Source organism: Carassius auratus, unplaced genomic scaffold (assembly GCF_003368295.1).
Source record: "Carassius auratus strain Wakin unplaced genomic scaffold, ASM336829v1 scaf_tig00016696, whole genome shotgun sequence".
Lineage (NCBI taxonomy): Eukaryota > Metazoa > Chordata > Actinopteri > Cypriniformes > Cyprinidae > Carassius > Carassius auratus.
In genome coordinates, this window is record NW_020524703.1 from 67943 (window position 1) to 85796 (window position 17854).

The following is a 17854-nucleotide window of genomic DNA, read 5'->3' on the forward strand; positions in this document are numbered from 1 at the left end:
CTCAATCTTTGAATCTTTCCCATGATCCTCCATCAGATTACATTACATAGCACAGTTCTTATAGTTGACTAAAAACATACCGTGAACTGAAATATATATTTTTTATTTCAGCTAGTTACCAGGGAAACATCTCTCATTTTTCATTTAGTTTAACTTGATGTACTAAAATAACTAAAGTTAAAATAAAATGAATAAAACAATATAGACAAATAAAACAGGCAAAAACAATATAAGTTACTAATACTAAAGTGGCAACAGAAAATATAAGAATTATATGCATAAGATTATATGCGTAATTATAAGTCTTCGTTCCATTGTTAGTTAGTTCCCTCCAAAATTCCTGTCATTATTTTAATAGAAAGAGCAGCTCAGACAGTCTGTTAAAAATGTCTTCGTTGTCAGTCCTGTGGGTTTACTATGGGTTGGAGAAAACTCAATTATCATGTTGATTGTTTTCTGGTAATTATTTCATATTCCGTGTGTGTTTGTTGTGATGACGGATCAATACTCATATACTCTCATCAGTCCGGCTGATCTCCAGAGTAATTCTAACTGTGCAATCTAGCAGAAAATTATACCAGCAGACTCGACGGCTTTCTGTTCTGCTTAACAGCTGAGATTTATTCAAAGCATCCAGAGTCGGTGTGAACAACGGAATCCTGATCAGTTCTGAAATAGAATGCAGTCAGTGCTACAACTTGAAAAATAATAGGAAAAAAAACTTAGAACATAGAAGTGGCATAATTTACTGCAGAAAGTGTCCAAAAGACCAAAACCCTTCATGGGTGTCCATTTTTTTTTATTTATTAATAGTTTTGTATAGTATTGTATACACTTAATAATTTGAACTGTTGAATAGAAATGAGAATGACATGTTTAAAGATACCTGCTTTTATCTGATGTTAATGTTTAAGGTAAAGTAGTTCTAATAGTTATGTCTCTAAAAAAAACATTATAGTTGTTATAAAAACCTTTTCCCTAATTTCATGTTCCCGGTCAAAAAGTTTCAGAAATTGCTCATAAATCTCTTACTATTACTATATTATAACCAAATCTTGGTTTCAAACTTTTTGTCAACTTGTTTTCTATCAATAAGTACAGGTTTTATGGATCATATTGTAACATATTTTTACTCAAAAACTGAATTGCATAAACTGATCATCATTAAGGCTTATGATCAAAGAGTTGAATCAATCACAACTCATTTTAAAAAAACACTCAATCCAGTATTTGGTGGTAATGGAGCATAATAATATTTTTTATAAGCCGGTCATTATCACAATAAAAAAACAAAACAGCAATATTAACTTTAATCCAGTATGATAACACTGAATAGCATTTTCAGGAAAACGAAAGTCTTCTCCAGATCAAACTGTGACCAGAACTCAACACGAGGGTTAAACAGCCATGTCTACACCTGTCTCTGTCTCACAGACGTGCGTGAGACAAGCGAGATGACAATGGTCACAGTCACAGGAAATCCAGCATGTAATCCTGCTCGGCTCATCACTTTGAGACCTGAGTTACGTAAGGCTCAGTTCACAGGTGATGGCTGTCACAGATACTCACATATCCACACAAATTCATTATAACAATTGTGGTAGAACAGGAATATGAGAGGACTGAATTGTGACCTAAAATACAGTACATTTACTAACCACATGATGACTGTCACACAAAACCAGAAAGCACTTCTTGATCTCTTGCATTGTAGTCTGATTTTATACAGAGTGAGTAAAGTCGGACGGGTGATTTCAAGTTGATCTTAAACCAGGATTTGCCAGGTTAGTGGCATCGAATTTATGAAAGATACTCTGTTTAGTTTGAGGCACTTCTTCATAGCAGTTAGTAGCAGAATTGTATCTTATTTAGAATCATACACATTTTCTACTAATTATATGTAAGTAAAGCTTTATTTACACTTCTTTTGTTCTCACAAACACGCAGCTTTTCGGTTCACAAGATATTAACTGATGGACTGGAGTGGTGTGGGTTGCTTGTGGATTATTGTGATGTTTTTATCAGCTGTTCGGACGCTCATTCTGACGGCACCCATTCAGATCCATTGGTGATGCAATGCTAAATTTCTCCAAATCTGTTCCAATGAAGAAACAAACTCATCTACACTGTTGATGGCCTGAAGGTGAGTCGATTTTCAGCAAAAACATATTTTTGGGTGAACTGTTCCTTTAAGACGCATGATTTGGATACCTAACCGATGTTGCTCTAAATAAACTGTTGTGCTCTAATGCAGCATCCAGGACTGCTATACCGCTTCTAAAATGTTTTATAAGACACCAGCAGTGAGATATTTGCTCTTTGTGAAATATTTCACCCGATGTTATGAACTGATATGTGTAATGCAGCGGTCAGACCTGTCCGTCTGATCTGGGTGTAGTTGAGATCAGGAGGGATGAGGAGGATGTTTAATGAGGAGCGTTTCCTGCTGTGAAGACTGCAGTGACAATGATGATGGTGAGAGAGTTGCAGGATCGAGTAAATGCCAGACTTAGACACTGAAAGCGTTGAGATCTCCCTTTGTTTTTCAGCTCAGTATATGTTTGCTCTTGGCACATGAGTGCACAGAGGCTTTTCTGGCTAATACCACTGAAAACACTGTCTGTTTACCTCCTGCATAATGGAGGCTTTCTCATTTCAAACACAAAGTTGCACTTGATCTCACATAAACACCTTATTGTTTCTTGAAAGTTTGGTGAGCATTAATTGCATGTGCAGGAGATGATCAGACATTTCTTGCTTTAAATTCAATTTTGAAGACAAGAATTGCAATAACGTTTATAGTGGAAATCTTTGTGTACCCTTCATTACTGTGTGTTTATACTTTTATGGAAGTTATATCACAGTAGTGCCATGGTTTTAATGAAAGAGCAATGTAAGTACAATGTAAATACCATGTTATATTAATATAAAATATGCGTAGTGTTTATCAAAGTACCATGGTATTAGCATCTAATACCGTCATTGTACTGTTTCTAAGCCTGTATAACGGGTTTGGAAGCTGGTTAGAAAATAATACTCTGTCTACACTGAGAGACGCGTTACAATTTCAGTACTGCCGTTAAAATGCATGCACTATAACCAGTTGTATTATAGACATGGTTTTATTTTTGTCGTGCTCCTTGCGTTTAGAAATACTCTTTGTCAGTTGTTTTCGCGTTTTTTTCTCATTTCATTCTCAAACTGGAGCGCCATCATCTTCTGTCAGCCTCACCTGCGCGAGGTTTATGAATATTCAGTAGAGCGCGCTCCCATTGGTCGATTTTCTGCTGACCTCTTCATTAAGGCGGGGCCAATGCGAAACGTCTATTTAATATTCATAAGCAGCGCTGCTGGGGTTTTAGCGGTCGTGCTGCAGTAGCAGAAACGCAGTGAATAGAAACAGAAGAGCGTTATTACAATAAAACATTAAAGACGAAAGAAAGTGAGAGGTTTTGTGTGAGAGAGTTTCCTCAGGTTTTGGTTTCATTCTCAGCTGTCTAATGGATCTAGTGCAGTTTTATCACCCGGAATCTTTTTCCTTCCCTTCTGAACAGAACAAGTAAGTAACTTTTATTGATTTATATGAGCATAATTAGGCTTTTACTGTTGTATTGTACTTTATTTGGTTTGCTGGAACTTTGTTATATACTCTGTGTGTGTGTGTGTGTGTGTGTATATTTACAGGATCAAATAGGAAAAAAATCTCAAAAAGGCTATAATGTTCTTATAATGACATGTGACTTATACTGTTCATGAGTAAATTATACATGATATTTGATTTATTCTATTGGGATAATCAGAGGATGTGATCGAGAGTAAAACCGTATGTACATGTGCTTATGAAAGTACATTTTTAAAAGTTTTTTTTTAATTGATCCCTAGATAGATAGATGTTCAGTTAGAATTTGACTATAAAAAATAAAATAGTAAACATATTTTTCTATAAATCAGAAATTGTTATCAATAATAAATATTTTAGATGCACATTCCACTAGCAAAACTGTCCATCATCAGACTAAGATCACTAAGATTAAAGTTTCCAGTCAGAGCTAAAATAATACAAGTGAACCTGTTAAACTCCCACAAAGAGTTTTTACACTTCAGTATTCGAGTTCTTTAAAGCACCATAACAGTCCTCAAGATTTCATGCTTTAAAGGACCAGAAACCAATATGTTGATCAGAAGAACATGTACTGTACCATCAACTATTGACCAACGTTGTTCTGAACAGATAAAATGATTACTGTGGACTTTAAGGAAGAATTCTAGTGATTTCTAGTGAAATTATGGAAGTGAGGCAGAGTTATTTTAATTAGTACAATTTCATGCAGCATTCACCGAACATTTCACAGCAATAGGATTTGAGATGTGTGATGGAGTCACAGGTAATTCCTCTGGATCCCAGACAAAAACCCTGATGGGTTTTAGGATCACATGACTGGCCGCTGTGTGTGTGTGTGTGTGTGTGTGTGTGTGTGTGTGTGTGTGTGTGTGTGTGAGAGAGAGAGAGAGATGGAGTGATAAAACAGGTGTGTTCAGGTGCTGTGTGTGCTGTAAACATTTTGTCTGACTTGGTGGGAATTATAGTTGTGCTGATAAAAAGAAAACCACTAATTTGCTGTTCTGTCAGATTGGAGATCATTTCAGGGTTTCATGCACTGTAAAACAAATCCTGGTAAATTTACAGTAAAAATAGTCTTTCCGTGAACCGTGGCTAATGAAAAAATACAAACATTATAAACATAAACAACCATGTGTACAGCATGACCAGCACAAGGACAATCACCATCAGGGTGACACATGTGATGTTAAAATAATACTTTTATTGCTATTAGTTTTAACATTAAACAAACCTACAGTACTGTTCAGAAGCTTGGGGTTGGTAGGATTTTTTTATGATTTTCTCTTCTGCTCACCACGGCTGTATTTGTTTGTTCAAAAGTTACAATGTGAAATATAAGAATTTAACTGTTTTCTGTTTTATATATATTTTAAAAAGTAATTTATTCCTGTGATCAAAGCTATATTTTCAGCATCATTACTCCAGTATTCAGTGTCACATGATCCTTCAGAAATCATTATAATATGATGATTTGCATTGCATATTAATATCAATGATGAAAACAGTTGCGCTGCTTCATATTTTTGTGGAAACCCTTGATGAATAGAAAGTTTAAAAGAACAGCATGTATTTGAAATAAAACGCTTTTGTTTCATTTTAAAATCAGTTTAATGTGAAAAAAATCGAACCCCTCTTTTGAACGGTAAAGACTTAAAATGTACATATAAATAAAATGACTTATTACTATATATATATATATATATATATATATATATATATATGTACTAATTATGACATAATAATGTAAACAATGTAAAATATTTTTTGTTCGAAATAAAATAATTTTCTATAAAAATTTTATTTTTCTTTCATATGGATTTGACTATAAATTAATGCACTTGGTACGGTAAAATTACATGTATTGTTTTTTAACCTGTTTTTATCATTTATACAGCTAGAAATGTAAAGTTTTTATATTTTCATCATTTTTATTTCCTTAGTTAACATGTTTTTAATGTAGCATTTAACCTCTTTCTTTTAAACTATCTAACATTTACAGTCTGTATAATCAAATTTTAATGTAATATTAAGATAATGCAGGCATGCATTTGTCTTAATTCTCATTATTCTCTTCATTTGCAAAGCTTTCTGGAAATGATGTCAATCGACGGTCACTGTCCTGCCAACATCAAGACCGAACCTTCGAGCCCTTCTTCCCTGTCGGACAGTCTGACCCAGCACAGTCCCGGAGCGTCGTCGGAGACTGGGAGCAGCTACAGTTCAGTGACTAAAGGACACCCGACAGGTCTGGGCTCTCCCGCTTCATACCCCGCGGCTGAGGTGGATCTCAGGCCTCCCGGCGCCCCCTGCAGGCTCCTGGAGGAGACACAAGTGAAGGGTGGATATGGGCTGAGCTCGGGCCCCAAACGCTTGTGTCTGGTGTGTGGAGACGTTGCGTCTGGTTTTCACTATGGAGTGGCTTCATGCGAGGCCTGCAAAGCGTTCTTCAAACGCACCATTCAAGGTCAGAATGTCATCCTGATGTCTGTTTAGTAGCATTGATACACTTGTTTTTGCTAATATTTTGAATTAGAGTCTACATTTTTATTTTTGGTTAAAGTTTTTTTGTTTTTCTTGTGGTTAAAGTTATTTTGTGTGTGTGTTTTTGGCATTTTTTTTATTATTTCGTGTGTGTGTTTAGTTTTTAGTTTATTTAGTTTTAGTTAAGTACCTCAAGTTAAACTAATAAAAAAAAATGCTTCCTTGTCATCTAGCTGAAATAAAATCAGTTTGTATTCTTTTAGATTTTGTTTTATTTCAATTAATGATTATTTTATTTCATGTAATGAACATGTTTTATGGCTTTAGTTTTAGTGAATGATGAAAACGCTGTATTAAATATATTTAATACATAGTAAGTGAAACTCTCTTCTGGTTCATTTCCATCTTGATCATTTCCATCTTGAGCACGTGAACACATTGCTCAGTATCCAGTGTGATGTCCTTTGTTTATATTCTACACATTTTGACAAATATAGTGGGTGATTCGGGTGTTTAAAATTCAATTTCATTTAATTAAATTGATCAAAAGTCACAATAAAGACTTATTTTTCAAATAAATGCTGTTCTTTTTAACTTTATAGACATCAGAGAACCCTGAAAAATGCATCATGGTTTCCACAAAAATATGAATAATATGAAGCAACACAACTAAAATATTCAAAAGGTGTTCACAACATTGATAATAATCATAAATGTTTCTTGAGCAGCAAATCTGCATATTAGAATGATTTCTGAAGATCATGTGACACTGAAGACTCAATAACATTTTACGGGAATCAATTACATTTGGAAATATATTGTAATAATATTTCACAATATTACTGTTTTTACTGTATTTTTTATGAAATAAATGCAGCTCGTCTAGTTAGTTGCACCGAGGGAAAGTGTGTCTGTGCGTGTTTAGTACACAGTTGTTGCTAGATGAATATTTTGATGATGATGGTGGTGTATATGTCTCTGTCAGGTAATATCGAGTACAGTTGTTCGGTCAGCAGAGACTGTGAGATCACGAAGAGGAGGAGAAAGTCCTGTCAGGCCTGCCGCTTCACCAAGTGTCTGTCCGTGGGAATGCTGCGTGAAGGTGAGAGCGTGTGTTAATGAATCTCTTAAAAACAGTCATATTTCACTACAGAATCCAGAGAAAATGAAGCCTGTGTTACTTGATTGTTTTTATAATGTTGTTTATATGTTTAAAGTGCTAATGTAATGAGTGTAATTGTCATATACATTTTTTTTGCATTTTATTTTTGCTGTGTTCTTGACAGTTCTTGTGAGATTCGCTACATGCAGTGCAATAAGTAACATGAATGGCACTCTATGCATGTTCTTTTGATTTGTTTTGCAATGAAAGTGTCTGAGATTAAACACACACATACATATCATGGGCTTCTGGAATATGCAGGTGTACTCAAGTGCTTTCATAAACACAACCATAAAAATAATAATTATATGCAGTCAGCAAATTGGCAAAGGGTGTTATACTAGCGCAGGTGTGGAGTCGCATTATTGCTGGCCTGATTTTATTTCAGTGCACCTGCTTTTTTAAAACGCTGCCCAAAATGTAGAAAATACTGTTTTCTGTTTTCTGTTTTCTGTTTTCATGCAGCTTTTCATTTCAGTCATCATCCCAGAATCTATGTGATGTTTTTTATTGTGTGTGACTCAGGTGTGCGTTTGGACCGGGTTCGAGGAGGACGGCAGAAATATAAGAGGAGAATCGACTCTGATTCCAGCGTCTACTTCAGTGTCCAGGAACCTCACAGAAAACAAGGTAAGAACCACACTGCATCTCAGCCGTACACATCTGCATCGCAGTGCACGTGTTTACCATATGTCCACTTTTTTTCCATCAGCATTTCTAAACTGCCTAAAATGTCTGGGTTTTGTCTTGGTTTTACTATAAAGTGCAACAGTCGGGATTCCAGAAGTTTACATGCAATTCCTTTTCTCTTAGCAATAACTTCTAAACCTTTAAAGACAGACCTGCTACTTGAACTCAGAGCTTGTTAATCGATGATAAATGCTTTTGTTGAAGCCATCAAGCCATCTTTTTGCATTGTTTCAACTTACAGTATTTATTAAATAATTTAGTTTAACAGCAGAATCCCTGGTGAAAAACTACATTACCCATGATGCTGTAGAGAAAATTGCAGCTCCGCCCACTCCCATGATGCACTGGAAATGACATAATCGAATGCAAATTTTGCAATAAACTTAAGATATTGTTTTTATACATACAACCAGTAACTATAAAAATATAGTTTTTATTTCTCCATCATTTTTAATTCAATTTTGTCATTTGCAATGGCTTATGGGATTGTAGTTCTTTCCCTTATTAAACCGGTTAAGCACAGTCTTGAACCTTCGCCTTTTTGTCCAATTTTCAAATGCTTTTTTGCTTCAAATAAAAGTTTGTAAAAAAAAAAAAAAAAAAAAGCGGCCGGGCATCAGTGTACTCTCTTCATTCTTGCTGAAGGTAATGACTGAAAAATAGTAAGTGCGTAGGCAGTGTTCATAATCAGCCAATTAGGCAGGATCAAGTAATAAAACTAGATAATGTATGCAATGTCATGCATGTCATCAGGAAAGCAAAGCCATTACCTGGATATTTTAGGCAATTTAGAAATCCCATAGGGGGAAAAGAGGATATATGATCACCATATCAGTGCTAATATTCTGTGTTTCTTTCCTTTAGCATCCTGCAGCGCTCAGGAGGAGAATAAGGTGGTGACCCTGCTGTTGGGGGCGGAGCCAGAGAAGGTATGTGCCATGCCTGACCCCGCCCTCCCCGACAGTGACATCAAAGCCCTGACGACCCTGTGTGACCTCGCCGACAGAGAGCTTGTGCTGAACATCAGCTGGGCCAAACACATACCAGGTACTAACAGACCAAAGAGACTTTAACCACACACACACATATGTATTATCTACCTTTTGTTTTGGATACACAGAGATAAAGTGCTGTTAATTCGGATGTGCTTCTGTGTATCCTAACAACACACACATTCTGTGGCACACTGGAAAGTCAAATGCATTAGATGCTTTCGGAGGAATTCAGTCATCAGCCCTTTCAGCAGCTCTAAACACATTCACACACACATTTATGTTATCTTTGAGTCTTTTGTTGGTATTAAAGCTAGTATGTAAATATATATTCTACAGACCAATTTTAACATTTGCTTTATTTATGAATCATTTATCCAAGGATCTCTTCTGTCCTCATTCTTGGAGGTTTTGTCAGATTTTGCTCACTTTTACAACTATATCTCAGTATCTTGGTACACACACACACACACACACACACACACACATATACACAGAGAACTGGCCAAAACCTGTTTTTGTGTTGATACTGACCTCTATAGTAATGCTTACAAAACAAACCACAAAACCAGGTGTGTGTGTCTCTTTAACACGTGACTGTTTGTATGCCATAGTTTTGTGCTCTGGATTACAGTATTTGCTAAATAAATTCACATTTGAGTGAATAAGTACGAGGTCATACAACACACTTCTGTTGTTTCTTAATAAAAGTTTAATAATACTGGCTACACAAATAATGATATGAAATGCAAATATCTATTTTTTAATCCATATTTTTGTTTCATTTTCAAGTAAATAAATCTAGACATTCTTAAAGATTTTCTCTTTAAGATTTTAAGATAAACAATTACAGTTGTTAGATTCAATAATTTGATATCTGTATATATTTGAACATTTTTTATTTTATATTAATCTTTCTTTTTACTGAACAACAAAACATTTTATTTAAAAAACATACATCTACATATATATACACACACATACAGTACAGACCAAAAGTTTGGACACACCTTCTCATTCAAAGAGTTTTCTTTATTTTCATGACTAAGAAAATTGTAGATTCACACTGAAGGCATCAAAACTATGAATTAACACATGGAATTATATATGGAATTATATACATGACAAAAAAGTGTGAAACAACTGAAAATATGTCATATTGTAGGTTCTTCAAAGTAGCCACCTTTTGCTTTGATTACTGCTTTGCACACTCTTGGCATTCTCTTGATGAGCTTCAAGAGGTAGTCACCTGAAATGGTCTTCAACAGTCTTGAAGGAGTTCCCCGAGAGATGCTTAGCACTTGTTGGCCCTTTTGCCTTCTGTCTGCGGTCCAGCTCACCCCTAAACCATCTCGATTGGGTTCAGGTCCGGTGACTGTGGAGGCCAGGTCATCTGGCACAGCTCCCCATCACTCTCCTTCTTGCTCAAATAGCCCTTGATGCCTTCAGTGTGACTCTACAATAGTCAATAGTCATGAAAATAAAGAAAACTCTTTGAATGAGAAGGTGTGTCCAAACTTTTGGTCTGTACTGTATATATACACACAGTGGGTACGGAAAGTATTCGGTATTTTTCACTCTGTTAAACTGCACCCATTTACTAAAATCATTTAAGTTCATTTTTTTTCTCATTAATGTTTACACAGCACCCCATATTGATAGAAAAACACAGAATTGTTGACATTTTTGCACATTTACTAAAAAAGAAAAACTGAAATATCACATGGTCTTAAGTATTCAGACCCTTTGCTCAGTGTTTAGTAGAAGCACCCTTTTGATCTAATACAGCCATGAGTCTTTTTGGGAAAGATGCAACAAGATTTTCACACCTGGATTTGGGGATCCTCTGCCATTCCTCCTTGAAGATCCTCTGCAGTTCTGTCAGGTTGGATGGTAAACGTTGGTGGACAGCCATTTTCAGGTCTCTCCAGAGATGCTCAGTTGGGTTTAAGTCAGGGCTCTGGCTGGGCCATTCAAGAACAGTCACAGAGTTGTTGTGAAGACACTCCTTCGTTATTTTAGCTGTGTGCTTAGGGTCATTGTCTTGTTGGAAGGTGAACCTTTCGGCCCAGTCTGAGGTCCTGAGCACTCTGGAGAAAGTTTTTGTCCAGGATATCACTGTACTTGGAGGCATTCATCTTTCCCTCGATTGCAACCAGTTGTCCTGTCCCTGCAGCCGAAAAACACCCCCACAGCATGATGTTTCACTGTTGGGACTGTATTGGACAGGTGACGAGCAGTGCCTGGTTTTCTCCACACATACCGATTAGTATTAAGGCCAAAAAGTTATATCTTGGTCTCATCAGACCAGAGAATCCTTCAGGTGTTTTTTAACAAACTCCATGTGGGCTTTCGTGTGTCTTGCACTGAGGAGAGGCTTCCATCTAAGGATTTAAGGATTATGGACCATTTAGGACCATTTAAGGATTATGGAGGCCACTGTGCTCTCAGGAACCTTAAGTGCAGCAGAATTTATTTTGTAACCTTGGCCAGATCTGTGCCTTGCCACAATTTTGTCTCAGCTCTTCAGGCAGTTCTTTGACCTCATGATTCTCATTTGCTCTGATGTGCACTATATAAGCTGTAAGGTCTTCTATAGACAGGTGTGTGGCTTTCCTAATCAAATCCAATCAGTATAATCGAACACAGCTGGACTCAAATGAAGGTGTAGAACCATCTCAAGGATGATCAGAAGAAATGGACAGCACCGGAGTTAAATAAATGAGTGTCACAGCAAAGGGTCTGAATATTTAGGACCATGTAATATTTCAGTTTTTCATTTTTAATAAATCTCCAAAAATGTCAACAATTCTGTGTTTTTCTGTCAATATGGGGTGCTGTGTGTACATTGAGGAAAGAAAATTATATGATTTTAGCAAATGGCTGCAATATAATAGTGAAAAATTTAAGGTGGTCTGAATACTTTCCGTACCCACTGTGTATATATATATATGTAGCTCTCTTCTGTGAACAGTTTTGTCCTCAAAGTTTAACTAAAGTGCATGTGTATGTGTCTAGATCAACCATATGTCATGATGACCAAATGTGAGAAACAATGGGAAAAAATCCTGAATTTTTTTACCTTTTGGGGATTTTTTTTAATCCCTATGAGGAAAACATCTTATAAATCATACAAAATTTTCTTTTTTTTATGTAAAAATTCATTAAAAAAAATAAATAAATAAATATATATATATATATATATATATATATATATATATATATATATATATATATATATATACATATATATATATATACATACATATATATATATATACATACATATATATATATATATATATATATATATATATATATATATATACATATATATATATATATATATATATATATATACATATATATATATATATACATATATGTATATATATATGTATATATATATATATACATATATGTATATATATACATATATGTATATATATATGTATATATATATATATATGTATATATATATATATATATATATATGTATATATATATATATATATATGTATATGTATATATATATATATATATGTATATATATATATATATGTATATATATATATATATATGTGTATATATATGTATATATATATATGTATATATATATATATATATATATATATATATATATATATATATATATATATATATATATATATATCTTTGACTATACAGTTTATACAGTATAAAAATCATTATGTCTATGGAAAGTCCCCACAAATCATGAAAACCCAACATGTGTGTGTTTGTGTATGTGTGTTTTACATACACAGGAGCAGTTGGTTATGTTCATGTCAGAAGTGTGTGACAGCAGCATTGTCTTTTCCTCGGCGTCTGAAGCAGGACATATAATAGAAGAGGACATTGCTGATTTAAATGGCTCTGGGGTTGCTTTATTTGTGTTGTTTGAGTGTCACGAGGGCCCTTTGATTCCGTTAACACGTTTCACAGACGTCGATACGGCCGCGTCCCCGGAGCTCGGCATGAACGGCAGCGCTGTCTCATTCAGCCCGCGATCGATCAGCGCTGAGATCCAATCAGCTAATGAACGTCTCTCAGGAGGAGAGCGAGCGAGAGATACAAGTCATTACAGCCCCTGATAAACATCAGTGATGGGTGAAATCAAATCAAAGCTCCTCTCCTCCTTCACCACGCCAAACTAATCACTGGCATTTTAATTAAGTGTGAGAGAACGTGAATGAGAGAGATTCGTCCGTCATTGACGCTGTTCTTCAGGAACAAGCCTCTGTCTCACACACACACACACACACACACACACACACACACAGAAACTGTCTTTCCTAACAGAGGTTACAGTCCAGTGTGAAATTAGCTTTAAAATTAGGTGGGTTTTATCTGTCAGATTCAAGGGTCATTTCCAATTGTCTATTTCAATATCTCAGAGGGAGTTTTTAAGCTGATCAGTTGAATTTTAGACATTTGAGTGATTTTTTTTTTACAAATATAGTTAAGTGATTAATTAGATTATTTTTACTTTAGCTGGTTAGTATTTAAATTATTTGGTTATTTGGCTGAGTTACTGCTCTGACAGCTTGCTTTAATTATATTATGTACAGTATTAGTTTAGTATATTTATATATTTAGGTAATTTTTATTTATTTAACTATTATCTGATTATTTATTTAGGTGTTTTGTATTGCTCGTTTAGCTCATTATTTGATTATTTAATAAAGTGATTAGTTATTTAGCTGATTATTTACTTACATGATGATTTGTTTATTTAGTTGTTTGGGGAAACAGTTGTTTATTTACTTGTTTAGTAGATTAATTAGTTATTTAGGTGATGGGTTGTTTTAGTTCTTTTGCTGAATATTTACTTAGGTGGAGATTATTGATGATTTATTTCCCAGACTTGTTTAGATATTTAGGCGCTTTTATTATTTCTTGACCCAGTTATTTAGAAAAGTAGCTTATTTAGTTCAGTGTTGTTTTTTTGAAACACACAGATCTCTGATCAGTCACTCCGTCACTCTTGCAGGTTTCTCCAGCCTCGGTCTGTCCGATCAGATGAGTCTCCTGCAGAGCGCGTGGATGGAGATCCTAATCCTGCGTGTTGCTTTCCGCTCGCTGCTCTGTGAGGACAAGCTGGTGTTTGCAGAGGATTACATCATGGATGCTGAACAGGCCGAATCAGCCGGTCTTCTGGAGCTCCACAAAGCCATATTACAGCTGGTGCGCAGGTACAGATCCATGAGGCTGGAGAGAGAAGAGTTCGTCACTCTGAAAGCCATCGCTCTCGCCAACTCAGGTAAAGATACAGGTACTTCCATAAAACATTTCTGCAAGGATTATTTAAAGAAATAGCTCACTTAAAAAGGAAACTTTGCTTAAAATCCACTCACCCCCAGGCTACCCAACATGTAGATAAGTTTGTATCCTTATAGAAATGTAGCATTCCATCACTTGTTCACCGATGGATCCTCTGCAGTGAATGGGTGCCATCAGAATAAGAGTCCAAACAGCTGATTAAAACATAACAATAATCCACACAACTCCAGTCCATCAATTAATGTCTTAAAGTGAAAAGCTTCCAGTTTGTAAGAAGCAAATCCACCACTGGACTCTCATTCTGACGGCACCCATTCACTGCAGAGGATCCATCGGTGAGCAAGTGATGCAATGCTAAATTTCTCGAAATCTGTTCCAATGCAGAAAAAAACTCTTGGATGGCCTGAGGGTGAGGACATTTTTCTTTTTGGGTGCAAAAATGGCTAATATCAACCTTAACACATTACTCACAGTCAATATTTTTGACCTGAATGACCAGATGTTTTGATTCCCTCTCTCAGACTCGATGCATATAGAGGATGTGGAGGCGGTTCAGGGTCTGCAGGACTCTCTCCATGAAGCTCTTCTTGATTACGAGTGTGTCCATCACAGCGAAGACCCTCGACGGACGGGCAAACTCATCATGACTCTTCCACTCCTCCGCCAGACCTCCACCAAAGCAGTACGGCACTTCTGCAGCATCAAGCAGGACGGACGCGTCCCCATGCACAAACTCTTCCTGGAACTTCTGGACGCCAATGTCTGATCCTTAACCTGATTGGACCGTCAAACAGAGGTGACGCCCCTCGTGCACACGATTGGATGAAAGATTATTCACAAATCCAGGGGAAACAACAGGCACTTGCCAGGACATATAACAATAATACAGGATATACTCGGACAAATACAGTTTCATATAGTCGAGGATGATACGATAACTTAAAATGAAGTATCAAATATACACTGCCGTTTAAAGGTTTGGGTTTTTTAATGAAATGAATGAGTCTATTCATCAAGGATGGATTAAATTGATCAAAACTGCAAGTAAAGATATTTATAATGCTGAGATTTCAATTTCAAATGAATGCAGTTCTTTTAAACTTTCTATTCATCAAAGAATCCACAACACATGTGATCCTTTCCACAAAAATATTGCCTGTTTTCAACATCCTTGAGCAGCAAAATCACTATATTAGTATGATTTTTGAAGGGTCATGTGACACAGAAGAATGGAGTAATGATGCTAAAAATTCAGCTTTGATCACAGGAATAAATTACACTTTAACATATATTAAAATAGAACACCGTTATTTTAAATTGTAATAATATTTCACAATATTACTGATTTTGCTGTATTTTTTATCAAGCAAATGCAGCCTTGGTTGAGTATTAAAGTGTTTTCTCCAAACAAATTACCAAGCCCAAACGTTTAAACGGCGGTGTATCAGTGAGTGCTGGATGTGAATATCATTCAATTATTGGAGAAACGACATCTCAAATTGAAGGCATTCCTTGTTTGCATTTTTACTTATTTAAATTATTCAAGTTATTATTTTTATTCAGTTTTAAAATAGCTTTATCATATTAGGGAGCATCATCCTTGCCAAATAATCGTAGTCAGTAATTGCTCTCCTTACACAGATATGAAGTAAAAAGCTGTTAAACAACATCTACTACAGAACTGAAGCTAAATGGCTCAGAGATGCAGTCTAAACAGAAATATAAAGTATAAATGAACAGCATTTAAGTGTCCAAACATCAAATAGAGATGTACCAAAGCACTTTTACTGAGTGACTTGATAGTATAGCATAATAGATACTGTACTAATACTGATCAATAGATCTGTACACAGCTGCACAACCAAAGCTGATTGCAACCTTTATTTATTCCTTTTTTACAGTGTTTTACTATGAACATTTCAGCACGCAAAATTGGAAGGTTCTTGCTCAGTCCGTATCAGAAAGGAAAAGCCAGAGCAATATCTGTTTTTTTTTTTAGCCAGTCACAGAGATCTTCTGAAGCAATAACTCAATGTTTCTGAGCTGCTGAAACACGGTTTTACTGAATTTGTCTTTGAATTGAATCCAACTCAAAGAAAACGTTCACCCAGAAAGAGAAATTCAGTCATTCTCTCATTCAATACTGAGGCATTTCATACATGTTGTGATGATCAAATACAAATATGTTTACCATGATAACACTGCAAGATACGAGTGTTTAAATGAGTTAGTAGAGCTACAGAGAAAAGTGTCTGTAAATATGAATAACGGAGCAGACTGATCTCTTCTGTGTGTGATAGACACATTCTCTGGTGACGTTCCTTCAGTCTCTGAGGAATTCTGTTATTCGCGGTTCTGTGTTTTTCTGCTTGTAAAGGTTTGTGGATGTTGTACAATGCTCTCAATTTTGTCTCATTATCTGTTTGATCATATGCAATAACTTTTTTAAATAAATAAATGCCATTACATTGTGAGATCTGTGTTTTTCATCTGTGATTTTTTTTTCTGCAGGAATTAAAACACTTTTCTGTTTGGAGAGCAAACACCGGTCAGGGTTATGTATATAATACACAAAACTGATTATTCTGGTTATGAGCTGCATGCTTCACATTAATTTGTGTTCAAACACAAAAATATCAGATTATTTATTTCTGGATTATGCAAGTCTGATTGTTTACTTGTAAAAAAAAAAAAAAACAGCATGAAAAATAAAAATGAAGTGTCCATTTGACTTCAAACACTGAGATTAGTAAATACTTATGTATTACAGTTTTTGTTCGATTGCTAAACGACAGTGAGCACAACTTGAGCTACATGTGCAAAACTCTAACTACAATCTGCACTAGCAACAGTCACCTGAGCTAAACAGTTCACATCATCTGCAAAACTCCTTCCAAGCAACACAACTCTTAACACATGGCTCAAAACAGGCTCAGTGCAGCCAAACACTACACACAACCCTCACTGAGATAACACACACTGTCACTCAGAACACACTGAGAGGAAAAACACTAGCAGCAAACACCAATACAGAAAATAGTCACTTTTCATCTTTACAGTTTGAACTATTTCAGTGACTTCATACAAAGTCATATTTTCTTCAAAGAAAGGAGTGACATTCTTTCACATGATTTATTTACATTTTTAGAACATAACAATTCTTTAAGATAAATGAAAATTAGCAGTTTGCTTCAATAGTAATTTACGGAATTACAGTAATGAGAAAAAAAGGTAGAAACTAAAAGTATATACTGTAATTGGAACAAATAGTTTTCAGGGCAAATCCTGAAATTGCAATCAGCAGTGTTTGAAATCTCTTCTGTTTTGAATGTGTGCTTCACAGTTTTGACATCAGTGTGTTAGCATTTGAACAAAGTGCTGTAAATCCACAGTGTTGTGCAGGTTGAGGTTAAAGTCGTGGGATACGTGTGTAGAGTTTTGAAAACCGTGTTCAAGCAATGAAAAACGAACTAGAGTTTGGTCCACATGAACTGCTTCAGTGCAGACTGCAGTTAGAGTTTTGCACATGTGACTCCAGTTGTGCTCACTGTCGTTTAGCAATCGAACAAAAACTGTATTAGTGACAGTGATTTTGCTATGGTTGCT

The 17854-nt window shown here is 35.4% G+C and overlaps 1 protein-coding gene across 1 annotated transcript; it reads left to right on the forward strand.

The window, feature by feature from the left end:
* Positions 1–3368: 3368 nt before the first annotated feature.
* On the forward strand, positions 3369–16693 carry LOC113075309 (estrogen-related receptor gamma-like). Its single transcript, XM_026248006.1, has 7 exons — positions 3369–3559; positions 5707–6086; positions 7089–7205; positions 7791–7895; positions 8820–9002; positions 13959–14228; positions 14770–16693. Exons 1-7 carry the CDS (start codon positions 3501–3503, stop codon positions 15012–15014), a joined length of 1359 nt encoding a protein of 452 aa, XP_026103791.1. The 5' UTR covers positions 3369–3500; the 3' UTR covers positions 15015–16693.
* Positions 16694–17854: the final 1161 nt, after the last annotated feature.